The 27,646-nt window shown below is 39.5% G+C and overlaps 1 protein-coding gene across 3 annotated transcripts in view; it reads left to right on the top strand.

The window, feature by feature from the left end:
* ATAD2 (ATPase family AAA domain containing 2) overlaps positions 1–26,558 on the top strand; it is a 30,526-nt gene extending 3,968 nt beyond the window's left edge. For 2 of the 3 annotated variants that reach the window (XM_071421741.1, XM_071421739.1), the window contains exons 2-28: positions 691–830; positions 1,344–1,393; positions 2,731–2,884; positions 3,910–4,006; positions 4,456–4,504; positions 4,823–4,933; positions 5,401–5,479; positions 6,428–6,520; positions 7,447–7,555; positions 7,784–7,899; positions 8,627–8,801; positions 9,438–9,526; positions 9,866–10,025; positions 11,384–11,474; positions 11,887–12,201; positions 13,147–13,252; positions 14,483–14,666; positions 16,168–16,353; positions 17,626–17,761; positions 17,908–18,104; positions 19,293–19,452; positions 19,817–19,939; positions 20,035–20,175; positions 21,290–21,646; positions 22,327–22,451; positions 24,106–24,234; positions 25,647–26,558. In XM_071421741.1, coding sequence (XP_071277842.1) covers positions 691–830; positions 1,344–1,393; positions 2,731–2,884; positions 3,910–4,006; positions 4,456–4,504; positions 4,823–4,933; positions 5,401–5,479; positions 6,428–6,520; positions 7,447–7,555; positions 7,784–7,899; positions 8,627–8,801; positions 9,438–9,526; positions 9,866–10,025; positions 11,384–11,474; positions 11,887–12,201; positions 13,147–13,252; positions 14,483–14,666; positions 16,168–16,353; positions 17,626–17,761; positions 17,908–18,104; positions 19,293–19,452; positions 19,817–19,939; positions 20,035–20,175; positions 21,290–21,646; positions 22,327–22,451; positions 24,106–24,234; positions 25,647–25,685 — 3,711 coding nt within the window. In that variant the 3' untranslated portion in view covers positions 25,686–26,558. Of the gene's footprint in view, positions 1–690; positions 831–1,343; positions 1,394–2,730; positions 2,885–3,909; positions 4,007–4,455; positions 4,505–4,822; positions 4,934–5,400; positions 5,480–6,427; positions 6,521–7,446; positions 7,556–7,783; positions 7,900–8,626; positions 8,802–9,437; positions 9,527–9,865; positions 10,026–11,383; positions 11,475–11,886; positions 12,202–13,146; positions 13,253–14,482; positions 14,667–16,167; positions 16,354–17,625; positions 17,762–17,907; positions 18,105–19,292; positions 19,453–19,816; positions 19,940–20,034; positions 20,180–21,289; positions 21,647–22,326; positions 22,452–24,105; positions 24,235–25,646 lie in introns of all 3 variants that reach the window. The other variant, XM_071421740.1, reaches the window with a different exon arrangement.
* The last annotated feature ends 1,088 nt before the right edge of the window (positions 26,559–27,646 follow it).

Here is a 27,646-nt window from a genome sequence, read left to right as displayed (position 1 = left end):
GAAGAGCTGGGTGCAGCTGGGCCTAACTCTGTCTATAGCCCATTGGACACTGCCTGCCTGGCTGAGTTCTGTAGGAACTTAGAGGATTCAGATTCACAAATAGTGCAGGTAATTGAAGTGAAAGGAAAGTAGATTCTCAATTGCTGGTGGTAAATGCACCAGCTACAGGGTGTTAATATGTGCTGTTACCAAAGGAATAGTGACAGAGATCTATTAGCAATAGATCTGAGTAAATATTCCCAGGTCTGTTCCAAGACAGTTGGGAGGACAGACCTCGCCTAAAGGTGTTCCTTCAGGGACAAGGAGTGACACAGTCCATCAGCTGATCCAAAGCAAGCAGAGGGGCTTTCCTCTCTAGTGTTTTGCTTATTTGTTTGGTTGTTGGTTTTTGTCCCAAACCCCCAAAGTAGTGTAATTTTTGGCTCTTCCCAAAGGGGTGGAACAATTGCACATTACAGGTGAGATTTTGGTTATTGGGGTCACTGAACCCATTTTGAAATAAAAGATTTCAGGTTTTTTCTTTGAAGTCTGGTGTGTTTTTTTTCATCAGAGCTGCTTCTTGGTGCAGAAGTGGTTCGAGGCTTCCCTGCCATTGGTTGCAACCCTATTGAATCAGGAGTGTAACAGACTAAACTTGATCAAATGAGGAATAGGTGGTTCAGATAAATACATCCTTCCTTCTTTTCCTAGAAATTTTCCTCTGGCAACATTGAATGTTTCAATGGACACTGTTTAAGATCGATGAGAAAAAACATGCAACGCTGCTCAGAGTCCAGCTTTGACAAAAGCATGGAAATCTTAAGTGAAAATGTCAATCGCCACTTTTCAAGGTATTGTATTTCTAGGTGTTCAATCTCTATTGAAGTCATAGAATGAAAAGCAAAAGTGAAAGCATGCACATTGAGTCACATCATGATAAATGTACAGCTAAAAACCCACAAAGGAGTGTGACTGTGTTAATAATGTGCCAGTGTCTTAGAACTAGAAGCACTCTTCTTAGTGAAAGTGTTCTGCTTCTACAGAAGGCATGTATCTCCTCCCAGGTCCTTTGAGATCTCTCCTTCACTTGGTTACTGAGATATTACCTGCCCTGTTGAGACATCAAGATGAGCATGCTGGGAGATAATCTGTCCTTAGAGAGCTGTGTGCATATGGTACACAGCAGACTCAGGATCCAAATCTCCCCTGGAGTCTGCAGGCTTTTCTTTGCATGACATGGAGCACCAGATTAAAGTTCCCCAGTGCTGAGGGGGAAATGTGCAATGCAATGTGATTCAATACTATTGTACAATACTTCTAATATAATTCTGTTCTCCTTTCTTCTCTTCTCTTTCTTAATGTAGACAGTTGCCAAAGCCAAAATCAGGCCCAAAAAAGGAAGACTATAAAGAAGGTAAGTAGTGATAATCCCTTAGGATTCCTTTTTAGCCAGATTTCTGAGAAGGATTGCATTTGTCACTTTGTCCATTTAACTTGGCCCCAAAAAGTTCTGAACTCATCAGCCAAAATCACCTGAAATTGTGAGAATAGATATAACAAAGAAAGGAATTTCCAGTGAGTTTTATGAAAAGAAGTGGGTGCAAATAGGAGGAGATGCTATTCATTCCTTTCAGGCTTGGGAAGAATGCACTGTGAATTCCTGAATTTTTAGGCCTTAAAGAGTCTGTTCCTTAGCTCATGTTTCTTTGTGTCTGATTTTCTGGGATCTGCAGAACTGGTTACCTTTACAGGAGGGGATGTTGCAGTACTGTACACAAGTCAGTTATAAAGTAATTCAGTCATGAGATGCTCACTGGCATGGGGAAGGTGTCCCTGAAGTTGAGCATTTCACCTTTGAACCAACTTGCCATGTTGAGTACACAAGCAGGCTTGGTGCTGTGAGGCCACTTTGTGGCAGCCAGGAAAATCCTTTAGCTCCAGGCAGCATTGTCCCAGCTACAGGCTGAACGTGGGAAGGGACCCAAAATGCACTTTGTGTGTAGCAACTCAAGTTCCTCTTGGGCAATGTAAATTATTATTTACAGAGCTCAAAATTAGTTTTATAGTTGGTGGTGATGAGATCAAACCAACCTGTGTTTAAAATGACATGGTGATACATCTGTTACTCTCTCACTGACCTTTCTTAACAATGAAGGATGCTATCTGGTAAATATTGGGCAGATCTCTTTCAAAGCAAGCAAAGTTCTTGCTTTAGTTTGTGTGGTTTTGAGTTCTTTATATTCAGGAGTTTATCCTGAGGCATTTCTTGTCTTCTAGGGTTTTTGTGTCATGGTGCAGAAAATTAAAATGATGCATGCTTAGTGTACCAAAACCAGGCATCTTTGGAACAGACCTCTCACATAAGCAATTTTTAGAAAGAAACTATCAGACACAATTTTACATGAATAGAGGGAAAACACCTTGGAGGAAGGCATTTGTTGTTTTCACTTTCCCAGAGGGAGCTAACTGGAATAAATTTGCCTCCTCCATGGAACAAAAGCTGGGTGTTTGTTTTCATTAGCTTGGCTTTCCAGTCTACTAAAAAGCTGCTCTACAAATCAGACTTCTAAATATGTAGTTTAAGCAGAAGTACTTTAAGTTGAATGCTGTGATCACAAAAATATCTTTCAATTCAGTGTTTAAATGTTTAAAATAAAAGGTGGGGCCTTTATATTTTCCTAGAGCAAGAGTGAAATAAAGGGGCTGACATATTCTCCACCACAGAAAGTTTTATGTATTATTGCATTTTAGTGTCCAGAACACTGAAGACCAGAGCTGATGCAAAAGCTGCAGAGCAAGTCCACGAGGAGAACGGGGATCTGGAGGTTCGCCGCAGCTGCAGGCTTCGGCAAAGCCGTTACGCCACTACAAATGAATCTGTTCTGTTTGACAAACTTATAACAAAGTAAGGAGGTTTTTCTCACCATCTTGCAAAGCTACTACCATGAGCCTTATTAGCAACCCTTTGTACTATGGCAAAATATTGGCTAGGGACTCTGTCCTTGTGACAGCAGGAAAAGGTATTGTTTTTCCTGGCAGCAAGAGCTATTTGCATTCACTGGTCAGGCTGAGACTTCCTATGAGCTGCTATGTATGTGCTATATCTGAGTGATCAGATGTTAGGAAGAAATTATTTACTGTGAGGGTGCTGAGGCACTTTAATAGGTTGCCTGGAGTAGCTGTGAATGCCCCCTCCCTGGAAGCGTTCAAGGTCAGGTTGGGGCTTTGAGCCACCTGGTCTGATATGTATGGGCTGGGTAGGTTTGTATGTTGTGAACCAAAACAATCAGTTTACATTGTGACTTTTAGTAGATTTAACTTAAGATACTAAGAAAAGTTGGATACTGGCAAAGTGAGGCAATCCAAGTGTTTCTGCCTGTCTGTGGCTTAATTCCCTTGGTGAAGCCCAAACTCAAATTTGTTTTCTGAAAGGTTTGCAAAGTGTAACAGCAGTAAGATGTTGTGTCTAGCATAAGTAGTCATTGAAAATCAATGTGAAATTTAAATAGCAGTGTAGAGAAGCAATCTGTTGTCTGAAGAAGGCTGTGAACTAAGTGACTCAGTGCTATCATGCAGAGCAACCTAAGTGCTATGAAAAACTGCCATAATTTCTTTGTTACTTTACTGTGATATTCAGAATTCTTTTTTCCAACTACTGAAATAATTGGGGTTTTTTACTGTGTTCATCAAGAGGGGAAAAATAAGCCTGAAAACAATGTTTGTTTGCATATACTCATACATTTGTTAAGTTTCTCTATAAAAAAGTAAACATTTGACCTAATTTTTAAGTAGCATTGAAAAATTTGGCTAAGTGTCAGTGCCTTGCATTGTGCACACTGTATTAAAATATGATGGTTATGTGTGCAGTTCTAAATGGGCTTTTTCTGTACTTGCCTATTTTTGCTTTCATATGTCAACTTTGTATTTTAGTACTGCAGAAGCAGTCTTGCAAAAAATGGATGACATGGAGAAGATGCGTAGACGGCGAAGGATGGGAGACCTGGAGGAGTTCCACGACACAGAAGAAGTAGATACTAATTTATTTTGCTGGTTTTGTATAAGTAGGGTGTTTAACATAGGGAGATGATTTCCCTTCCCCAAGAGGAACTCATGATTTAATGATAGCGATCATATTTCTTCTCTCTTAGTTTTGCTTTATTAAATTAAGTTAGTCTGCTGTCCTTTTGAATGGCAGTCACTTTGTTTTCTAAATGTTGTCATAGCCTGCTTTCATAGATTTTTTTTTTTTTGTTTAGATCTGCATTCCTGTTTTGGAGTGGAAACCCCTATTATTAATCTTATTAATCCCGGGTTCCAGAATGATGTTCCTGTTCTCTCTTGCTGTACAATAATTAAATCTTCTGTGTATATGAAATGCCTTGATCATGATACTGTATAGGCACCAAATATGCCCACAGGTTTTGTGCTTATTTGTGATTTGTCTTACATGGTTTTTGTTTTTTTTCTTTTTTTAAGGAAAGCCTTGATATGGAACGGACTGATGAAGAAATAGCTGATAATCAAGGTAGCATTGTTGGATAAGTCTGTTTTAAGTTTTCTTGACTATGCTCTAGCCAAAAGCTTTGTCTTAAATAATTGAGATGGGATGAACTACTGGGTATTTTTCATCTATTGAAAAGAATTTGTGCTGCTACTGACATTACAAGCCACAGGCACAGACTCTAAGGCTGTACTATAGTGAGCTCAAAATAGGTTTTCAGAGGAAAAGAAAAGTTGTTTGTCCAAAGCTCTTACAGCAGGAAAGGTTGTGGGCATAGTGCATTTTGAATTTAATATAATTTGCAACAGTACTTAAGCAGTGCAATGTCATGTTGATGTGCAGGGGGTTCCTCAGAGGAAAGTGAAGCCAAAGAAGACGATGGTGAAGACAATCGAAAGCGTTACTCCTTTCGGCAGAGGAAAACTGTCGAGCGCTATCAAGCTCCATTGCAAAGTAGGTTATAGGCACAACTTCTCTTAAGAATTAATTTCTTGCATGGAAGTGAGAGTATTATGGGGTTTTTTAAGAATGAAAGTACGTACACACGCTCAACTTCTATTCAAATATCTTACTTGCAATTTTGTTAAATGCATATATCCTCGGCACATTCTATTTCTTTGCTTTTTGGCATCCTTACTGTTATTTTTCAATAAAAATTCTACCTGTGTATCCTTGAAAGAATAGCAAGCAAACAGACTTGATGACCTTACTCTTGTGGTTTTCAGTTCTTAAAACTCAGGTGTGTGTGTTTTTGCTTTTATTGTGCACTGATTTTAAAAAACAACCTCTTCCTCCCCACCCTTGAAACTTCCCTAGAACTTAGAGATGGGTGATACACTTCCCATTCTCTGCCTCTTTTAGTATCCTGCTTTCTCTTAAACTTGTTTGTAACATTGTCCCAATTTTTTTACTTTGAACAGAACCAAGACCACGTAAGATGTATTTTTCAGACAGGTCTTCACCTGTCAGACAGAGACATTCATGCAAGGGAACTAACAGGTATGAGTTTGGTTAGTGATAATTCTTTCTCAGTAGTGCTGTCAGTCACATGACTGAATACTACTTTCAAGGGTTTTTGGACTCTTGGTAATTAGATATTAACAGTATGGTTATTGCTGTGGTAGTCTGAGGGAATAAAGGAAGCAAATATTGGAGGAAAACCCATCTGTTTCATTGGCCATTAGATTTTATTAGAAAATGAAGTTTTTGTGGTGATGATGAGAGTTATGGCTGAGATTGTATAACTGAATTAATTTGTTCTGGAATTGAAGCCAAAATCTCCCTCTGAAAATCTCAGACTGTTTTATCTTGAAGGTTGCAAATAATTTTCTTAAAACGAAAACCAATTTAATTAGAGAGAAGATGGAAGTTTTAATGAATTTTTTTTAATCACTCAGGTACTGATTCTGGTTTCTCTCTGGAATCAGTTCCAGTTTCTGTATGAAACTATACTTAAAGCAAGAAAAATGATAAGTGAAATTCTAAATTACAAATTTCAATAGTAATGACAAATAGGTTTAGCATCCTGCAAGTGTTGAATGCCATTCCTTGCTAGATAGGAGTGCTTTATTTAGCATCCTTGAAATTAGGCAGTTATGGAAGGAGGGAGTTATGAAACCTGATTTTGAAATTAAGAGGTTGGTGTTTCACAGAGTAGATACAAAGTGCTAAGTGACACTTGATTTGTGGGTGAGAGCATGTGGACAAAAAGAGTACCTTGCTTAAGAAATTTCTTTGCACACTGGTTCAACATTTTACCTTCCTAATAAAAATGAAATTTTGCTGTCACTAGGGAAATCACATAATGTAGTTTGGAATCAGATTCATAAGAAGTACAATAATCTGGAAATTTACTATATCTCAAAGTAAACAGACAGTGTTCATTTCAATTTTGATATTACTTACTGTTTATTTTAATTTTTTTATTGTTTGTTTGAATGTTTGCAGACGAAGACACACAGTCCCTAGCAGTGATTCCTCTTCCTCATCTGATGATGAAGAGGATTTTGAGAGGCAGAGGAAGAACAGAAATATAAGAAGGTTAATGCAATTGGAGATCTGGGGAGGAAGGAGACTACTTGGGAGGACTTTGTCTTCCTAACTGTGTAGTGTTACCATCTTAATCTTGTTCAGTTTCTGAATTCTGGTGATCCTGTCTGTTGATGCAACTGTAACTGGACTCTGTACAACTGGATTTTTAGAATGGATTTTAATAAGCAATTTGATTTCTAGGTGGGATGGGGAGGTAGCAACACTGATGAAATTTCTTAATGTAAAATTCTGCTGCTCCTGTGGCTTTACAGTAGCTGATTCAGAGAGAAATCCACTATAACAGGGGATGTTATAAATAAAGGAAATGATGGGGATTTGGTTTCTTAAGAAATGCTCTAGAAAAACTATTTTAGTAACAGTCTAACAGCTATGTTTTCAGCCTGATGTCTCAGATGTCTTTCAGAGTAGTCTATTGGCACACAGGTTCCAGGGCCTTGGGAAGGACTGGCAGTGATAGGCAGCCTTTATAATGTTAAAACCGACTGAAATAAGTATCGGCTTGGGCTGTAACTTCTTGAATATAGGAATTAAAAGTATTTGAAAAGTATCAGTGTGTCTGGGGGTCAGGAGGAGCAGTTTTCTTCCTCACATGAATCACTGTCAGCCCAAGATCTGCAAACAAGGAATATCTTGTTTTAAGCTTGTATTCCTACATAGGATCTGTTGACTGGCATGTGTATTTATAAGTACTGAGAGCTGTTTAAATAATTAACTCAGTTTAATGTCTGGAGTGACCATTTTCCTTTCTTTACTCACAGACATTAAACATAAAACAGCTGAAAGGAATATTTAATAATTCAGAAAGTTTCTACTCATTTATAAGATCTTCTGCATTCACTTGCTATTATTAGAAAATCAAAAATCCACATTGTAAGTTAGAAAGCACCTTTCTTTTTCTCCTTAATTCAAATCAGGTCTCTTCCTGTCAACTTTCGGAAAAGTGACTTAAAGGGAGTTCACAAAGACCGCATGAAAGTTGGAGCGAGTCTGGCTGATGTTGATCCAGTGCAAATAGATTGTTCAGTAAGTGTTCTTACTTCATTGTCTCACTGAGACATCTTCAGTAATTATGAAACCTTATAGACAGCACAGTAATGAGCTGTTTGTAACTTCCTTGGCTTACAGTTTTGTTTCAAGCAGTTTGAAAATTGGCATGAATGTTTCCTTTTTGCTGACATCTAATTTCTGATGGAACTTTATTGAGGTTGCAGCTTTAACATCTAAAATGTGTTCTGTTGTCTCCATCTTTAGGTACGATTTGATGGTGTTGGTGGTCTTGCTGACCACATTTCTGCTTTAAAAGAGATGGTTGTTTTTCCATTGCTGTATCCAGAAGTCTTTGAGAGGTTCAAAATTCAACCTCCAAGGTAAGGGTTGCCATTTAAAACTGTAAATTCTAATTCACCTGTTTTCAGGAAAATATTCAACTCTGAAGTATTGTTATGTTTCCATGCTTCAGAATTTTAAGTGTTGATGCTTTTGGGTTCTTTTAGCAGTAGAAAAAAATAATTTTATAAAAAAGGATAGAATCCAGCATACACGTAGGTTCAAAGGTTTGCAGTGTGGTGAGACTGTCTTAAAAGTGTCTTGCCTTCAAAAAGGGGATGGTGGAGGCGTTTTGAGTTCTACATGTAAGTGGACTTGATCAGCCTGTAAGTGGTAGTCAACTGCAGTTTTGTTTGGGGGAAGTCCAACTGTCTGTCCCACCAACTCTTTTTTCAAGAGTTCCAGTATCAACTTTACAGTTGTGTGGACTTGTAACTAGAACCTTGCAGTGCTGGCTGTGCTTGGGCTGAAAATGCACCTGTCCACTTTTTACACAGCTGAATGGGTTCTGTATTATGAAATGAAATTATTAGAGATTTAATTGTTAGATTTATTTATTCTAGGCCATCAACACTCAGTCATGTTATATTGAAATAGGACTTAAGGTTCTTTGTCTTCAGTAACTTTAAAAGTTACTGGTATAAAAGTATAACAAACAATGAAGAGAGCTTTGTTTAAGAGAGAACAATTGTGTGCTTCAGGGATGAGGGTGGTCACAGGTACTTTTCTATGATATTTTTCTTATGTCAATTTTTTTTTTAATTGCAGAGGCTGTCTTTTCTATGGCCCACCAGGGACTGGAAAGACATTGGTTGCTCGTGCACTTGCTAATGAATGTAGCCAAGGTGACAGGAGAGTAGCCTTTTTTATGAGAAAAGGTGCTGACTGCCTCAGTAAATGGGTTGGGGAATCGGAACGACAGCTTCGTTTGTTATTCGATCAGGTACAGTTGAAACGTGCATTATGTTCTGTCTGAGCTGTAACTCATTTTCTGTGGTCTAGCAATTATTTTTTTTTTCTCAACTCCTTCCATTGAAGGGGGATTGTCAGTGTTTCATTTTTTAGTAACATTTTTAGAGGCTGGAAGTCTTGAGAGCAATTAGGAAAAGTTAGTTAGTAAAGCAGTCAAGAGAACCTTGCAAAGAAACACACAACCCCAACTTCTTGCCTCAGGAAAGAAAAATCCAAACAGCTGCAAAAAACGTTTCAAGAAGTGGTGACTTTTGATCAGAAGGAAACAAATGTGGGCTGAAAGCATGGTTATTTTGAAATTGGTAACAAAGGTTGCTTCCAGAGCCTGTAATACAGTTAAGTCCAGGCTCTGTTCTTGATGGTTGCCAATTAGCTGTAAAAACCAGTGGTGTGATTTGTTTCCTGTCACCCATCTCAGTGGGTTGACCTATGTTCCTGCCTTCTGTTACTCACAACACTTCACTAATTTAGATCAATGAGTAGAAATCCCTGATGCTGGTCTGAAAAATCTGCTTCCAGTGACTTTGCAGCCACAGTGTTGTTTGTGCATTTCTCCTCCAAACAGTGCTGTTTTCCTGATGTCAATATTCCTGTGTTTTCTCTGTAGGCCTACCAGATGCGACCTTCAATTATTTTCTTTGATGAGATTGATGGTCTTGCTCCTGTACGCTCCAGTAAACAAGACCAAGTTCATAGGTAGGGCATGTTTTCTGTCAACATGGAAGCTGCTTGATCTCTGTGAAAAGAACACCACAACCTATTTAACTTGATGTGACACATTCATTTATCCTGAAAATTAGTAATTCAGTACTACTTAATTTCAGATAATCTTTAAATAGTAATTAAAAGCAATTCACTAAACTTGGTACCACCACAAGGTCTGTGCTACCTTATCTATTTTGTTATATCTTAAAATGATTTGTCTTTTTCTAGTCAGCATTTTATCAAAAAGAGCTTGTCCTTTGAGTGAGCATTGGTGATGATGTGGAACTGAAGAAAATTAACTGCTGAGTAAAAACTGTATTCTTCTCTTAGCTCTGTTGTATCAACACTTCTGGCACTTATGGATGGCTTAGACAGCAGAGGAGAGGTGGTGGTAATTGGAGCCACCAACAGGCTGGATTCTATAGATCCTGCTTTACGAAGACCGGGACGCTTTGATCGAGAGTTTCTCTTCAGCTTGCCAAACAAAGAGGTCAGAACTTCAACTTCACCTCAACCTCAGTGCTTAATGTGGCAGAGTCCATCTTTGTAACAAACCCCTGCAACACAGCAGGATTGTGGAGCAGTGAAAGTCTCCTCAGTATTGTACTGCTTGGACAAAAGAGGGCTCACTGGTGTACTGTGGAGGGCAGACCTAGCATTGACTATATCATTATGATGATTGTAATAGGTAGTTAGTCCTCTAATTATTAGTTTTGGTTTCTCTGCAACCACTGAAGAAGATGGGGTGCTGCTACTCACCAAAATGTTTAAAAACTACTTTATGAATTAGTTAAGAAGAACTGCTGTAGCATTGTGAAGTTGAAAGAAATGGTGTGCAGACAAGAATTCTTTTTTAGTAGCAAAAGCTTTTATCCAGGCTGGTGCTGGAACCAATTAAGTATGTTAGGAACTGGTGTTCTTACTCAGTAATAGGGACTCAGTAATAGGGACTTGGACAAAAATGTGAAGTCACTGCGCAGGTGCAGGGCTAGGGAAGCTTCTAGTTCAATGACAAAGGCAATGAAAAAAAATATTGTGGGTGGAGGTAGCAAGCAAAACTGGAATGCATTTTTTGTTTTCTTTCTGGCTGTCACTATTCTTAGCACTTTCTGGAAAGTGCTGAATTGAATGCTGGTAAAAGTGCACTAAACAGTGCATTTAACACAAACATTTTTCTCCAGTTTTTATCTGCTGTTAGGAACAGGAGAGGAGGTGCCATAAAACAGATCTAATACACTCTTCCCCACTGTGGAAGAATTTTAGAAATCTGCCATAGTTAGTCCATGTGCCACAAAATAATTCAATGAAAATCCTGCTAAGATCAGAGATGGGGATAGGCAACATTTTACATTTTCTGAATGAGTGACAGTAATTTCAGTCATAATTATTGTTCTACTTGATAGTAACAGCAGCAACTGGGAATGGAGTGCTAGGACTGTTTTCCTTGCAGGAGCTGTCAGAAGAGCAAATTTGATGAACTAATGAGACTGCAACCATGAAATTTTGCTGAATTTGAGAGAATTTTCTGTAAAAAATCTGTTTAAAGTCAAGTTTGGTGTTTTTTACTACAGTCTTTTCTTCTGGATCTCACACTTGTGAAAACTCACTTTTTTATGGAAGATGTAAATTGCCTTACTTCATTGCAGCCCCCCAGCAAGATTTTAATATAACAAATTTAGAACTAGGAAATTTCCTGCTTGAAAAAACAGCATATTAACTGACCCTTAAAATAGAGTTTAGCAGATAAGAAAAGTATTTGTATTAGTGTGAGAGTTTTGGGGGTTTTGTGTTGTGGTTGTTTTAAGAGAAAATTTAGGGCAAACTGAAATGCAAGTGTTTTGTTTTCAGGCAAGAAAAGAGATTTTCAAAATTCACACACGAGACTGGACCCTGAAGCCATTGGACAAGTTTCTTGAAGAGCTGGCTGAGAAATGTGTTGGTGAGTTTGAAAACACTGTAGGCTCTGCATGGCTGAGTCCAGAGCTTGTTCCAGGCAGTACTTGACTCTTGTGCCTTGCTGTAGAGCGAGGCACTGATGCATCTGGCATGTCTTGGGAGCAAACCAAGACAGATGCTGCTTTCAGTTTTCTTTTTTCTCAGAATACTGAATGGGTTTAGGCCCTCTTTCCCAGGAGTAAAGTTTTGACTAGGGGGCTGCTTCTTAGTGCAAGCTATCAGGCTGTGAGGCACATATCAAAACTTCTCTGCAGCGCAGTAATTCTTTAAATTATCTCTTACCCTGTTAATTTTTGGCTGCATGCAAAGTCTTTCATTGTTGCACTTTAGCATTCTTGGCCTTGACTTTGGTGTTTCCTGATGCTGACAACATTTGATTCTTGTTTTGTTCATAGGGTACTGTGGTGCTGATATTAAAGCCTTATGTGCTGAAGCTGCTCTCTGCGCTTTGCGGCGCCGCTATCCTCAGATCTATGAAAGGAGCGAGAAGCTGCAGTTGGACATTGCTTCCATTAAAATAACAGCAAAGGATTTTGTCATGGCCATGCAGAAGACTGTTCCAGCTTCACAGAGGGCTGTGGCTTCACCTGGACGAGCACTATCACCTATTTTAAAACCACTGTTAAAAAACACATTGGAAAGAATTTTACAAGCCTTACAGAGAGTATTTCCCCACGCAGAGCTTGCACTGAAGAAACACCAACAGCAAGGTATAACAACATCAACGTGTTTAAAATTCTGCCAATGCAAAAGCTCCTGATACATGCAATAACACACATAAACCCCTTAGCCATAATGACAGTTCAGTTTTATAGCCTGGATGTGCAGAGTGCTGGATGGCAGCTGTGAGTGACTTGAAATACACAGTGTTTTAGTTGTATTTTAGGGCTTGTCTTCCATAGAACAGGTGAGCTCATGCTCCTCACTGCATCAGCCTTAATCAGATTTAGTCAGTTGGTGAGAACAAATCAATATTGATACACTCTCTCTTGATTAATGGAGGTCTGTGAATAGTTAGTTAGTGTGCTAATCTCTGGAGAATGTTCTCCCAGTATCACTCCTGGTAGAGTTGGGATTGTTTGTGCTGATGAAACAGAGGCAGAGACCCACCAACACAATGACAGCACTGGGGCTGGGAGATGGATAATTGCACCCCCTCTCTGTTGCCCACCTCCCATTATCAACCTTTTGTGATCTTCAAGAAGCCTTACTTAGAAGTTGTGTGGGTCTTTGTACTCTGACTAGTTCTGGACAAATGGAAGTCTATGGTCATTACATTCACTACATTCCTCACATCTGGTAGGAGAACCTGTTTCAAAAAGCAATGGCCTCATTGGGTTTTTCAGGTGTCTAGGAAGTACAGACATTGCTCCTAATCAAATTTATTCCAAGGGGAAAAAAAACTCCTTTAAGTTTTTGTCAACAGGGAAACCTGATGCAAATTGTGGGACATAGGACAGCTTTGTAGAAGCTGTGCAATCTCCTTACATCTGTGGTAGAATTAACCCTTCAGAAAATAGCATTCAGTGTATATCCTCAAACAAAATAGAAGAGAAAAATTTCCTGCACTGATTTCAAAGGTGTATTAATGCAAGAGTGAGATTTGAACTATTCAGGAAAGTCAACAAAGTTCTCATCTTTAAATCCTATTTTAGGAAATGATGTGATTGACAGTGAAGAGGAATCACCATCAATCTTTGAAGAGAATCCAACTCAAAAAGTACCTGATCGTGGAAAGGCAGAATTCCTCACTTTAAACAGGTTTTGTTTGTCCCCTTTATGTTTACATTTTTAAGGTGGCTGGGTCTGTAAACTGTTTTCTTGTGAGGGGTGCTGGATGAGGGAGTGATGGGTGTGTGGGGGTTGGTCACTATTTGCAAGAAGGAAATGTGAAATCCACCTGGATACAAATGTTCTGACTGAATAAACTGCCCTGGCCCATCAAACTGACTGGCCCTGCCCTATTTGCCTAAGTCAGTGATCCACAGATTATCAGAACATGTTGATTTAATCCAAAGGTTCAAGACCCAAAAAATGTGCTGTCTGCTCTTTTAGCTTAAAAGAACCCTTAGGAATTGTGTAGCCATCTTCTTCCCTCCTGCCTTCCAAGATTGTTAAATGAGAAATCAAATTGAGAAATAACTTGTTAAAACTGAGAAAAATAACATCTGCATTTTGTACCTTTAACCTACAGAGTTTGTTAATCGTTTAACAAGATGTTTTATTGTGGAAGTTGTGTAAATCAACAGCTGAAGCAGTAGATTATTGTTGTCACTGTTGGATCAGTTATTCTTCTAAAATCTTTGACTTCAGCAAGTAAAGGTACAACAGTCTTGAGGTAGAAAAACCCACAAACCTCTTCACAAGTGTTTCATGCTTCATAAAACAAGATGATTAGTAAATTAATAGACAATTCAGAGAGGAAACCATAGAAGTAATTTAACCAATCCAATTGTGTGCTTCTTCAGATACAGCTAATGTGTTTCAGTGACCACATTAATTCTTTTTCCTGGAAATGTTGGTATGCTTCTTCCTTACCACCATCTCCAGGCACTACAGCCAAATTTTAGCTAAACTTGGCAGGTGTAGAGATCTCAGTTACCTAAAGTCAAGACCCATTGAAAATAGTAGTGTACATGGAGTGAAGAGACACAGATTGGTTTGTGCTTGGAAAAGAGAGAGTTATTGTTCTGCCCATATCAGGTCACTGACCAGTTTGGTGTGTATATTTTGCTGGGCAGCTTCCCTGAAGGATTTAAGAGCTCTTACTTAGCCCAGCTAAAGGAATGGCAGACATGCTGGGGCCTGGCAGGATTTCTTAGTGGAGGCATGGTACCAATTCCTGAGAAAATAGGCTTTGATAGTCTTCCTGATCAGTCCAGCTTATTTCATGGAACAGGGAGTGTAATTACAAAAAAAAAAAAAAAACCTCAACATCTGTGTGCCTATTTATCACTTGTTTTTAAACCTGTTTTCTTCTTACTGTTGTAGAAATCCTCGTTGCCAGCCAACATCTTTCAGGCCACGGTTCTTATTAGTTGAAGATCCAGGGTGTGGGCAGGCTTTTCATCTGGCACCTGCAGTAATCCATGCCCTGGAGAAGTTTCCTGTTTATACACTAGACCTGCCTGCTTTGTTTGTTAGTATCACATCCCCAGAAGAAACATGTGCACAGGTATCTTATTTCTCATTAATCTGGTATGACTCATAAACTGAATATAAACTGTATGTAAACTTGTGAAATAAGCAAAATTCATTGTTAATGGAGGAGGCTTGGTTGGAATAGGCTTTTATGTTTACTTCTGTCTGGAAATCCACTTTTTTTTTAGATGGAATGATACTGTATAAGGCTGGTATACATAGTCATGTTTTCCTTTTCAAAAGAAGCAGTGAGAGTGTTGCTAGCAGCTCTGGAAGATGGGAGGTGCTGCTAATAAAGCACTCTCTGTGGCAAAAAAATCCTGCTGGTCTGTGTTGGATCCTGGAAATTTTCATTGCTTCTTAAGCCTCTGTGCTCTCAGTAGATGGCTCTGCATCAGCCTGATGGCATCATGCACTTTCTGAAGCCCTGTTTATTATTATATTCATAGGACAGTCAAGGTTTGGGGGAAAAGGGTTTCTTCTTTTACATATACAGCTTGCAGCACTGTAGTACATGCAGTAAAGAAGTTAAAATTCATATAACACTAAGATTGTTACACTGGTGTGCTTTCCTTTCCTAACAAAACTAAATATAACCAGGTTAGTGCTGGTTTCCTTCTTCTTTAGTTTTAGGCAGGGAATACATGTTGTTGTTTGGCATTTCTGTATTAAAATATTTTTTCCTTCACAGAATTCACAATTCACAGAATTTAGTAGCAGCATTGGAGAGCTGTAGGAGTAAGGACAGACACATTCCATGGCTTGTTTGTCACACAGGAGGAGCAATTTTCCTTTTGTTATGTGATAGTTGCATCTGTGGATGAGTAACTACCCTGTGTAGTGACTGCCTGGATATACCATGTGTGCTTCCCCACCTTTTGACAGGAACTCTCTGAATATTGTTAATCTGAGAGGGCACATAGAGAAATTTGTCACTTCCCTCTGGCAGTAGATGCATTTTGTCTCCTGTGATTGAGGTGCCATCTGTAAGCAGTGGCTCGTGCTCTTCCAAAGCATATCATCTGCTCTGATGGATCCTTTGGTAGTAAGAAGTTGTGATTTAGCTCTTCAGGCAGACAAAAGAATGGTCACCTCTTATAAAATGTGCTTGAAATTATGCATTGTAAGCAGGCTTCTCACATAGGTCTTTGAGTCTGTGTGTGTGCTCTGAACTGAAATTGGTGTAGTTGCACTTGTGTGGCAATTTCTCCAGGCTAATACATCTTGCTGAAGGACTGGTTGTGTTTTTTTGGGTGCACCACCAGATTGACTGAGTGCTGAGGCTCTTTAGGAGTTCTCTTACACATAAGAAGTTTTGAAATTGGGCAGAGATTCAAGTCTGTTTCTGTCTGTGTAGCCATGTCTGTGTTTGATTCAAGTGAAAATTTTACCTTATTGCTAAGGAGTAGTGAATTTATTGATTTATCCTGATGTTTTAGCTTCATGTACTCCTATTTCATAAGATAGTTTGTGTAGTTATTTAGTATCCTGTTCTACAGGATGTTGTTTTCTTACCTGAGCTTTCATTTTGCCAGTTGATGCGAGAAGCTCAAAGAACAGCACCAAGCATCATTTATGTGCCACAAATCCCTTTGTGGTGGGACACTGTTGGACCTACAGTGAAAGCTGTTTTTACAACACTGCTGCAGAACATTCCAACGTTTGCTCCAGTTCTGCTCCTTGCAACAACTGATGTGAAACATGGAGATCTCCCAGAAGAGGTATTTATCAATACTTCTTTTACTCTTCCTTTTTTGTTTGTTTAGTTTATAACTCCTTTAAGCATGGGAGTGCTGTACCACTCTAAAGCAAATTCATGCTGTTACTATTCAGGCACCCAAAAGTATCTTAAAAGTATCTTAAAATTTGCTTAGACAAAACAATGGTGTGAAAGCATTTGTCTGAAGTGTTTTCTGATTAAAAAGATTGCCTTTAACCCAAATGTTTCACCCTTCTCATACACTGATGCTTATTAGACAGATGTATAAATTTGCTTCAGGCAGTCATTTTGGTGACTGCAAGATGGTGAGGTGTGTGCTTAGTGAAGCATATACAGTGCCTGAGATAGGAAAAAGATTGTTTTACTGAAAAGTGCAAGCTATTTTTACTGAAAAAGTACAGTGGTCACACTGTTACTGATGGAATATAATTTCAAATTTCAATAATTTCATTATTATTTCAGTTTCTTTTTACATCTGGTAGGTGAAAACTTGACATACTGGAAAGATAAAGTCCAACTTCCATTTAAGTAACTTCGAAATCAATTTTTAGTTGTATTCCTTAATAAAATTCAGTAGGACTACCTGCTGAGCTTTCTGGACACTTGTGGTGGTAAAATTACCTCCCCAGTCCCCTCAAGCTGCACTGGAATTTCAGAAAAACATGAGAGAGTGTTAAAGGAAGGTGTTCAAAATGCAAATATGATGCTCTGATTATTTTGCCTTGGTAGCAAAACTTACTGTGATGTTGTTAAATGCTTTCTAAAATAAGGAATGAAATTATTTCCATGCCCTTTGGTAATAGAGATGGAAAAACAGAGTACAACCTGGAAATATGCAACTTTAGACACTTCATTTAAATTAATTGAAAACAGAATTTTAAAAGCCAGCTTAACAAAAAGCTGGCACTTACATGTTGAACCTTGCCCATTCCCTCCATAGCTGCCATAAAGATTTGAGCTAAAGAACAGGAAGGCAGGTAAATACAAAATAACCACCTTGGAAGTGGTGACTGTCCACTCTGTGGTTCATCACGTCTTTTTTTCATGGAGCCTAAACTCTAGTTGGTTTTATTCCTCAGAGCAGGTGTTTTAATTTGCCATTCTATGAAAATTAGCTTTTTAAAGCCAAGAAGACAACTTCACATAGCTTATCTTACTCAGATGAGTACTCAGTTTAGTTTAGAAAGGTACTCAGCTTTTTGGAATAGAATATTAAAAAATACAAAAAATGTGCGTGGCCTTATCTGAAATATCTTTTCTCCTCATGCTTTAGATAAAAGCTTTATTTAATAATGATTGTGAAGAAGTCTTCAAAATCCAGTGGCCTACCTCTGCTGAAAGAAGAAGTTTTTTTGAGGACTTAGTTATGAAGCAAGCTGCTGAACCTCCTGCATCAAAAAACAACCCAGGTGAGGATATTCAAAACATAAAACTTTGCTAGCAGTAAGTTAACAGCTAATACAATACAGTGTTTCCTTTGGGGTAATTTTCTATCAAATATTTTTGATGTGCTTGTATTTGAGTACCATTAATTGACTCAAGTTTTCCATTTAAGCTCGGCAGCCACTGGAAGTGCTGCCTGTAGCGCCGCCCCCAAAGCCTCGCCAGCTGTCAGAGGAGGAACTGAAACAGCTGGAGGAGCAGGAGGAGGACACGCTGCGGGAGCTGAGGATTTACCTGCGGGATGTGACTCACAGACTCGTCATTGACAGACGTTTCAGGGCATTCACAAAGCCTGTTGACCCACAGGAGGTAAATTTAGTGTTGATCTGCAACATCATTATACCTGTGTGTATTCACAATTTCTCTGTGTGTGTGTGTTCCTCAGTGTTTGTGTGTTCTTTCTAGGAAGGTTTATCTTTGTCTTTAGGATCATAGTATTATGAATCTCCAGGACATGGGAAGTGAAGTTTTGTTTTGCTTTTACTTTTTTTGACTCTGGGTCACTCAAATATCTGTTATTTGAGTGTTTGCTGAAGTCCCTGTGTTTCTTCTAAAACCTCTTTAAAACTTGAGATTATTTCCATTAGAAGGGGCTTGTGAAAAGGCTTTGGTATGTAGGTGTATTACAGCACTAAAAAGGAGAGATCTCTCTTTTTCTCTGTAATTATAAACAGTACTTCCAGGCTTGTTTTAATAAAGTGTAAAGCTCTTTCATTGTCTGTCTATAGTTTCTGCAAGAACAGGAGTAAAAGCAGCAATTTGTCAGATTTTCAGACTCCATTCTCGGGGCTTTCCTTGCTATAAGATCAACCATAAAGGCTGTGTGATTTTTTTTTTTCTTCCTCCCATATGCTTCTCATTTAGTTCATTAAATAAGTGTAGGCTGGGGCACATTACTTTCAAGTCAACTGGAAATTTGAGATAGCTTTGCATTTCCACAAGGTCCTGTTTCCCCACATGTCCCCTGACTTCTTTCCTTTCCTTGTAATTTCCAGATCGGAATAATCTAAACAAACATAGATGTCCTCATCTGCACTAGTCATTAGGCTCCTTCTATTGTCAGAATACAGAAATTGGCACCTCTGGGTCCAGCTATCTCATTCTAGGTGCTCAGGACAGGTTCTTCAAAGGTGCAATTCCTACATCCTTTTCCTTGCTGCCAAAACCAAAGAATTTCTGGTGACTTTACAGAGAAATGGTTTTTTGCTGTTATTTTCTGAAAGGAAGTGAAACAAGTTCCAGTCTGCATGCTGGTTCCCTTCTCTGCCCCACACATTCTTCTCACCTCCCTGCTTCTTTGTTTTCCCGTCTTCTAGCCTGTCTCTTCAAAACCAGCTGAAATAGCCTTTCTGTTTTCAAGAAGCTAATTGGGTAATTTCCACATCTTTGGATGCATCATATTGGGATTTTTAAGAAGTCCTTTATTTGACTTTATGAAAATAATTATTTTTGGTGGCTGCTGTGTTAAATGTCTGACCATGTATATTTCCTTTGTAGGTACCTGATTACAATGCTGTTATTAAACAACCCATGGACCTCTCCACAGTTCTCTCCAAGATTGACATGCACCAGTACCCAACTGCAAGAGACTTTCTAAAAGACATCGATCTAATCTGTAGCAATGCTTTAGAGTACAACCCAGCTAAAGATCCCGGAGGTGAGGATGTGGTTTTATCACTAATTGATAAAAATTTTAAATGTACAAGTTGGTAAGTATCATTTGTGCACAGCAGATGTGGGATTAGATCATTTAAAAGATCCCCAGAGAGCATTTCTGGCCAGGTTGTGAATGTTGCAGTATCAACAATAAACTTATTTGGGCATGAAATTGTGATAGATATGTTGATTGGAAGCCACTGCTTTTGCTTTAAAAATTAATTTATCAGTTGTCATGCTGAAAAGATTGGCTGAGATAACCTTTCAGAACCTACCTATGACAAGAGAAAAAACTTTCTAAGTAAACAAAATAAAGGGGTTCATTGGCTGGTAGAAAGCACTCAGTTGTGACTGTAAAATTTCAGATCGCCTCCTCAGGCACAGAGCCTGTGCTTTGAGAGACACTGCCTATTCCATAGTGAGGGAGGAAATGGATGAGGATTTCGAACAACGCTGCCAAGAAATCAAAGAATCTCGTAAGCAGAGAGGTACGTTTTTGGCACTGAGGAATTAAAGACTTAGCTCAGTATTTGTAACCAGCCATGCAAGACACCCTTCTTTGCTCTCTCTTCTTTATTGCAAGGTTCAGACTGTGCTTCTTCTTCCTTCTGTGTAATGCCAAAGGAGGACTCTGTTCCTGGGTGTAAGAAAACAGATCCAAAGTGTAATGAAAAACTGAAGATCCCAGCAGTGCCTGTGGATGTCAGTACCCCCTGCTCTAAAGGCAAGTTGTGTTTTACTCAGGCTTTCTTGGAGAAGGTGCTGAAGCCTCTGTTCTTGTGACTTAACAGGTTCCTGTGATGCCTGGTTCTTCATGCCAGAGGCATTACATTTTTTAATATGCTGCAAAACACGGGATAAATCCAGAGGTCATTCATTCAGTATGGTTGTAAAGTCCAAGTACAATGGCTGGTTGACATTGTAAGGCACTGCCCTTGGTGGCCCAACTGCTATTTAATGGCTCCTACATTGATACCTCTTAAAGTCAAAAAAGTTGTACATGGCAGTTTCTGAATGCTTACCTAGTTTTTAGTTATATGCAACACTGTTTTCCCCTTCCCTGCCCTCAAACATTAAACTATTCCTGTGATTTCCAATTGAGGGGAAAGGGTTAAAAAAAAGGGTAGCAATAATCATAGACACGTAAAGGAAAGATCAGTATTTTCTTCAGTTTTACCATGAATAGGACATGGGGGGAAAAAAGGGCTTAAAACACATGACATGATGTGACATTTCCTGGTCTTGCTGGCATATCTGGGAATTTTGCCACTGACTTGACCCATAGGCCTGGTGTGGTGCTCTGTGAGTACAAAGGATGGTGGGGTTTTGTGGAAGAGAAAATGAGAAGTTTGTATTGAACAAGGGTAACTGAATCAGAAAGCTTATGAGCCGTAAATCTCTATGGAGGATTTTTTTTCTCCAGCAAATATTCCCTTTAAAGTACCTCTTCAGCTCTTCCCAATGTGTCTCTAACTTTTGTGAAGGTTACAGATTCTGAAGGTTCATCTCCAAATACGTTTCTATGTTCACATATATTAGATGACTAAGTCACTTAATAATCTTGCTTAGCAGTAAGACTTCTGTCTAAAGTAAGACTTCTGTTTTGATAACTTCTTGAAGCTGTTGGTTTTGTGAATTAAATTCTGTTGCTGGATCTTTTAAAATCTAGTAGCTAACTGACTCTAATAAATACCAATTTTTTTCTCTAGACACATGTCTGGGGAGATGGGCAGTAGTATTTAAGCTCCCTTGGTCATTTTCCTTGTCAGACAAGTAAGATGAGCATGCTTCTTGTTTTGGTATTGTTTTGGATTACTTTTGCTTGTATCTCTTCATAGAGAGGTCAAAAAGAAAACGCAAAAGGAATAGGGAGTCTTCAAGTATTGCAGCAAAGAGGAATGTTCAGTTCAATAAAGAGAATAAAATTCCTGAAGACCAAAATGAAGTGGAGAGCAATGAAGAGTCTGGCACAGATTGCACTGAATTTGCATCCTCTCAGGATACTCCTATCGAAGAGCATGAAAATGTACTTCAAGAACGACAGAAAAATGGGACAGAAAATGAAAGAGAGAGAGTTCACTCCCTTGTGGGCAAATCTCCTTCTGGAAAAAGGAGAGAACATTCGGACCTAAGAGAGCAGAGTGAGATGCCAGATTGTCAAAAAGCCGGGACTTCTGAAGAGGGACGTTCAGATGGTAAGTGAGAGATCAAACAGGTCATTCACCCCCTTATTCCTCCCAGGAGGGTTACACTACCTGCCAGGTTTTAGCCTTCCTGATTTCTGTTCTCAGTTGTCTCTCAAATTGGTGCACAGTGTTTCTTGCATAGTGGTGCTGCCCCTTGAGTTGTGCCAGCCAAACTTGTGTATTTCTGCAGGTGCTGAGTTTCTGATTCTGCAGTTTATTTTTCAAATAGTACCTAACTGAAAAACAAACATAGGCTTTCTTTTATTGCATGAGGATCTTTCCAGCAATAAGAAGCATAAGTTAAAAAGCTGTACTTCAAACAGTGTGCACCCAGGGTCATGTGTGGAATAGAAGAGTTATGTCCTAGTGTTTGCAGTGTAAGATGTGTTTTCTAACTTAACTTACTTTGGAGTTTTACAGCACAGTGCTGTAACGGCAACAGATTTTTTTCCCTGTTTTTTTCCCCTGTCTTTTTGTCTAGTGTTGGGGGTTTTTTGTGTTCAAGTCTCTAGTTTTCATGGAGCAGAGATTTTTGCTAGAAAGGAGGTAAAAGTGTCAAGCATTTATCAGTGGAAAATGGTAACAGTTGTCTCTGTTGTTGCAGAGAGGTTCCCTTCTCCACGTACAGGGTACTTCACTCTTACTGTGTTTCAGAGAAATCCTGATTTGAGAAATGTGTGTCGTTCCAGATTTGTGGGTACACCGTATGACTCGTGCAAGATCTTCTCAGGTGGAAGAGAAACAGCTGGGATGTGTTGGGAAGGCAGTGAAAATTGGCACACAGAGAGTGTTTGTGGATTACTGTGAGCTCAAAGTAAGTTTAAATTTTAATTTTGTTAATACCAAAGTAGGACATTTTCTTGCTACATACAGAGTTGTAAATTAAGTCAGTTGTTAACCAGTGCCAGTTCAGACAAAGTATGGGAGGGATCTATAGCTGGTGAAATAATTCAGCCCATGATGGACTATGACTGTTGTTTTCACAGCTAGTGTAGGCTGCTGTTCTTGCTTTTGGTGAACTAAAATTTTAGGAGACTGGATTATCTCCTATTGTTAATGGAAGGGCTTGATAGATTTTAAAATAGCCCACTGACAAACTGGTAGTGCTGTTGGTTATTAGTGTCTTGGCAGGTTTTATGATGGACTAGGGTGTTGTTTTGGCTTGCTGTTTGCATGTTTTCATTTAGTAGGAACTGAGAGAGTACATTGATTTTTAGCAGAGATGACTTTAAGACTTTGAAGTTAGCAGGTTCACTTAAAGGTCATTCTGGATAAAATACTAATATCTCCTCAAACACTTTCAAAATCCAGTGACAGAATTTTACATTCATATAGGTGCAGTGTTACAAGGTTTTTCCAGTCCCCTAGAGAAGTTGTTACCCTACAATACAATTTGTGAAAGGGTCAAAATTGTGCCTAGCTGCAGGGGGTCAAAGAAGTTCCTTTGCCTGAATTGGAGAGGACCTGGCCTTTTTCTGGAGATGCTGCAGTGAGGAGAATTCAGGAAATTGCCAGGTTGAGGTCCTGGAGATGGATCAGACCAGAGGGGGCTGCAATTTACCTGCCATGATAAGAAATGAAATGAGAAGAGAGAAATTAGCTTTTCAAGACAGGCTTCCTAAGCAAGCAAATTTTATGGGTTTGTGTTCATAGAATGATAGAATATCCTGAGTTGGAAGGGACCTAGAAGGATAGAGTCCAACTCCTGGCCCTGCACAGTGCACCCCCAACAATCCTGCCATGAGCTTGAGAACATTGTCTAAATGTTTCTTGAGATCTGTTAAGCTTGGTGCTGTAGCCACTTTCCTGAGGAGCCTGTCCACCCTCTGGGTGAAGAACTTCTTCCTTATATCCAGCCTAAATTGCCCCTGACCCAGCTCCATGCTGTTCCCTCGGGTCCTGTCAGTGGTCACCAAAGAGCAGAGATGGATCAGTGCCTGCCCCTCCCCTCCCTTGTGAGGAAGGTGTTGTTCATGTCTGTGTAGGCAATGCACATGGGTTTCTCTGGAGTCAGGGTGCCAGCAGTGTGTGCTCTGAAGGTACTGCCCACTGCAGAGATGGTACCACAGAGCCCTTACAGAGGTCTCAGCTGTGAGGACAGAGCTACAGTCATCAAATGCATCTTTTAGAAAACTTGACTCCTTAACAGGGGTGGCACTGGAACTTGCTGCTTGTGTTAGAGAGCCTCTTTGGAATTCACTTGCAGACAATAAGCTGGGTGACCTTCCAAACTGTAGCTGCTTGTTTTTGCTTGGGCTGTTTTTTTTCGTTTGGGGTTTTGAGTTTTTTCATTTATTTGCTTGATATTAGGCCTAGAACTCAATGAACATGTACAAGAGCATGCAGTCACTTCTTTGGCAGCATTTAAAAAGTTTCACATGGGAAGTTGGCCATACACCTGTCCTACCTTTTCTGTTTGCAGCTTATCTTGTGCTATTCTGAACTCTGCTTTCCATTTTTTTCTTCAGCAAGTGCTGCATTCTATTGCCGTGGTAACTGAGAACGTCAGTATATTTCGCATGGAGAAACTGTATGCTGTCCTTAGCCAGTGCATTTACCAGCACCGGGAAGATGGTAACAAAAACGAATTAGTGAAGGTATTTTTTTTGTCTTGTAGCACTTTCTGTCATTATTACAGGTGTGTGTGTTATGCATGTGTACGTGTGCCCTGAATGTCATTGTTATTTAGTATTACTCATTGCTGCTTAGTTGCCTGTGTTACAAGATTTGTTCATTAGAGTCTGGAAGACATTTCTCCATATTGCAAAACTATTGTTGCATTTGGCTTAGCTGCTGGCAGTTTGAGCAGGAAAAGGTTTGAAGATGATGGGTCCCCCCAGAGCCCTCTCAAGGCAGTTCAGCTCAGTCTGTCACCACTCCTGCTCCAGTACCTTTTCAGTCCTGGGGGGGCTGTGAAAGGAGGGGGCTTTTCTCAGTCTGTCACTTCCTCGTTCTCCTCTTGTGGGCACTCACACATGGTAACACTTGTATAGCAGTTATTCCATTCCTGAAAAGAAACTAAGTATGAGGCATAACAAGAAGAGACTTCCTTTTTAGCTAGAATGGCTCAAGCATCTTTCATTTCATATATGGGAGCTTCCTGCCTATGAAGGTTTAATGCTAACAAGTCAAATTCTGTAATGTCTTCCTCTAAGGAGAGGATTTGCACGTTGTCAGAACTTGGCAGAAATACTCCACAGTAACCCATGGTCCCAGTCTGACATTCCCAATGTTGAGTTGATTTAGATAGGTTGGATATTCAGCTTCAAAGTCATTGAATCCATTTGTCTTCCAGGTGGTCATGCATAAGAATAGCTAAAATTTTTTTATGCGTCTCAGTTTTCCTTAAAAAAGCCAGGAAGCCTCTTCTCTTGGATCCTGGTCATCTTGATCTCTCCTTCCACATCTGATAGAGAGTTAGATGCTCTTGCTCTGATTGTGCAACAGTGAGGGTTACTTGGATGCAGGGATGCCATTCCTGAAAAATGCATCCTTCTCCTATCCATCATAAATTACATGATTTAGCATGATTGTTATCCTGGTGCTTGTGAGCTTTTGTGACAGAACTTGATTTCTTTGTTTTCTGCTTCTTTGACCTTTGACCAAAGAATATTTCCTATTCAGAGAGATTGCACAAGTTGGTCCAGGAGTAAGTTCTACTGTATGAAAACAGAGACTTTAACAAGTATTTATTCAGAGTGCAGAAAAGAACAGTTCAGCTTTTAGCTGTGGCTCTTTGGGAACTGTCTCCTCTCTAATTGCTGAAAGCACCATTGATCCATAGTCCCCTGATACAGATCCCTGCAGTTTTCCTAGCCTACTCTCTATTTTGGGTGCATAAGGATGTGCTGGAGCCAGTGAGTACAGAACAGTGATGGTGGTAGCACATGCATTGGCTAAGTCATTGCTAACAATTGTGTGCACACATTCTTGCTTCTTTTGATGAAGTAGCAAACAAGGGTTCTTAAGTTTGTCTCCTGACTCCTAATTTGTCTTTTTTTCTTCTTAGGCAATGAAGAAAGAAATTACAGCCTTCAGTTATCCATGATACTTGATTTCAGCATACTTGACACACTCTAATGTTTTCTTTTTATTGCATGCTGTTTTTTCTTTGCATTGTTCAATAAATACTAGGTCTACATATATATTTATACAGATATATCTTAAAATTTATTAAGGAAGTTCAAATAAAGTCATTTAATGACTTTGATATTTCCCTTCCAGATATGTATATTTTAATGTGACATACTGCTGTGATTGCCTTTTGAACTCAGCAGATCTGAATAGATAATTTCAGTACCTCTCTTTAAAAGGAAACCTAACTTGAAACAAAGCAAGATTTACTACTGTAACTTTCTAAGGTAAAGTTTAATCATGCTTGTAATAATGACAATCTTAATACTGGAGAAAATAATTTTAACACAAATTGTTAGTTCATCAGATGGCTTGTAGTTGAATTCAGTTGTAAATAGTTTTCTAGTCACCTGGGAAGAATCATATCTGTTTATTACATAAAAGTGAATATATTGTTGGTGATAAATATATTGAAGTAAAGCAAAGCAGTACCCTGTTTTGAAGAAGTATTTCTCTTCAAACCAGCAGAGAAAATTTATCTGTTAATTTGATAGTTATTTAAAAATTAAGACAAAGTTTAACTATATGAAAATAAAATTTTATATAAATCATGATAAAATATGTGGCATGACCGTTCACTCTTTTCTTCTGTCACCTCATGTACACAATGTGTGGCAATACTGAATGCCAAGCTGTGCAATCCTTCTTTGTGTTTGGTTTCTTACCTCTGTCAGAAGTGGTCTCTTTTTGTGTCCTTCTACTGTGTTTGTTCAAACATTGATGTGCTATGTAGATTTTTTTCTCTGTATTGTTTGGTGGGTATTAATAAAAAATTCATCTCTTTTTAGTGGTGGGTTGTCTGCTCTGTTTTAATCACAGAACAATTTTGATCATTGATAATCTTGCATTTAAGACACAAGAACAAATATTATTGTTTTAAAATAAGAACTGCATGTGATCAGCTTCCTCTCCCCTCAGTGTATGGATTATACAGCAAAGACAAGATCAGGAGAAGAAAAAAAAAAGAAAATTTACATTTTAATGCAGTTTATGACATTGGCAATGTAATAAATGAACTAATGTCCTTAACTTGATCTCCTTCTTGGCTGCCATTGCCAATTTCAATGTGACTCGGGGCAGGCAGCCTGTTGAGTGTATCTCCTAAGAGTACTGTTTTGAAAACTGACAGTGTGGAATTGAGGAACCAGAAACATTCCTGGGATCAAAACTTCTGTTTTGAGCACGTCTTCCTGTCACTAGGCGCGACAGGGTCCTGTACCTAGGCAGATTTTTAAAAAGCTTCCCAATTGTGTAAATCTTCCATCTTTTGTGTCCACCTGTGAACAGTTAAGCGTTCCCCATATATTTCTTTTTTCTTTCTTGTGTAAAGTGTCACGTTTTAGCGTCTGACCCAAAAAAAACCACAGTGATGAGAAAAATAGTGTAGGGAAACAACATTTTTGAGAACTGGGCAGTGAGAGTTAAACCCAATATTGATTAAAAGATTTTGTACGTAGTAAAGGGAGAGAGGTCTCCTTTCTCCAAGTTCTTTAACTAACAAAAAAACCCCAACACCCCAAGGTGTGGGAAGTGTCTTTTTCGTTAGAGCCGCTCCTTCTGTCTTCACCTGCGGCCGTGCCCTCCCTCGGCGGCAGCTCCGGGCGGGAGTGGCAGCAACGCCCTTCCCGGGCTGGGGGCGACGCTGTCCCTCAGCCTGTCCCGGCCGCGGCGGGAGGGCCGAGCGCGGAGCCGAAGTTTGCCAGCGGGGGCGCGGCTGCTGCCCGGAGCTCCCACCCCGCCACCCCCGCTCCTGCCCGGGCCGCCCAGGAGCCGCCGGTGTCCCCGGGCTGCGGCGCTGCGGTGCCGGGGCAGCCCCCGCGCCCGGTGTCCGCCGCCCGACGGGCGGGGCGGCGGGAGCGGCTCCGCCCCCGCTCG

Source organism: Agelaius tricolor, unplaced genomic scaffold (assembly GCF_023055355.1).
Source record: "Agelaius tricolor isolate 1412-34295 unplaced genomic scaffold, bAgeTri1.0.p SCAF_2, whole genome shotgun sequence".
Taxonomy (NCBI): Eukaryota; Metazoa; Chordata; class Aves; order Passeriformes; family Icteridae; genus Agelaius; species Agelaius tricolor.
The sequence above is the reverse complement of the archived record's forward strand: the minus strand, read 5'-3'. Positions and strand labels throughout refer to the sequence as shown.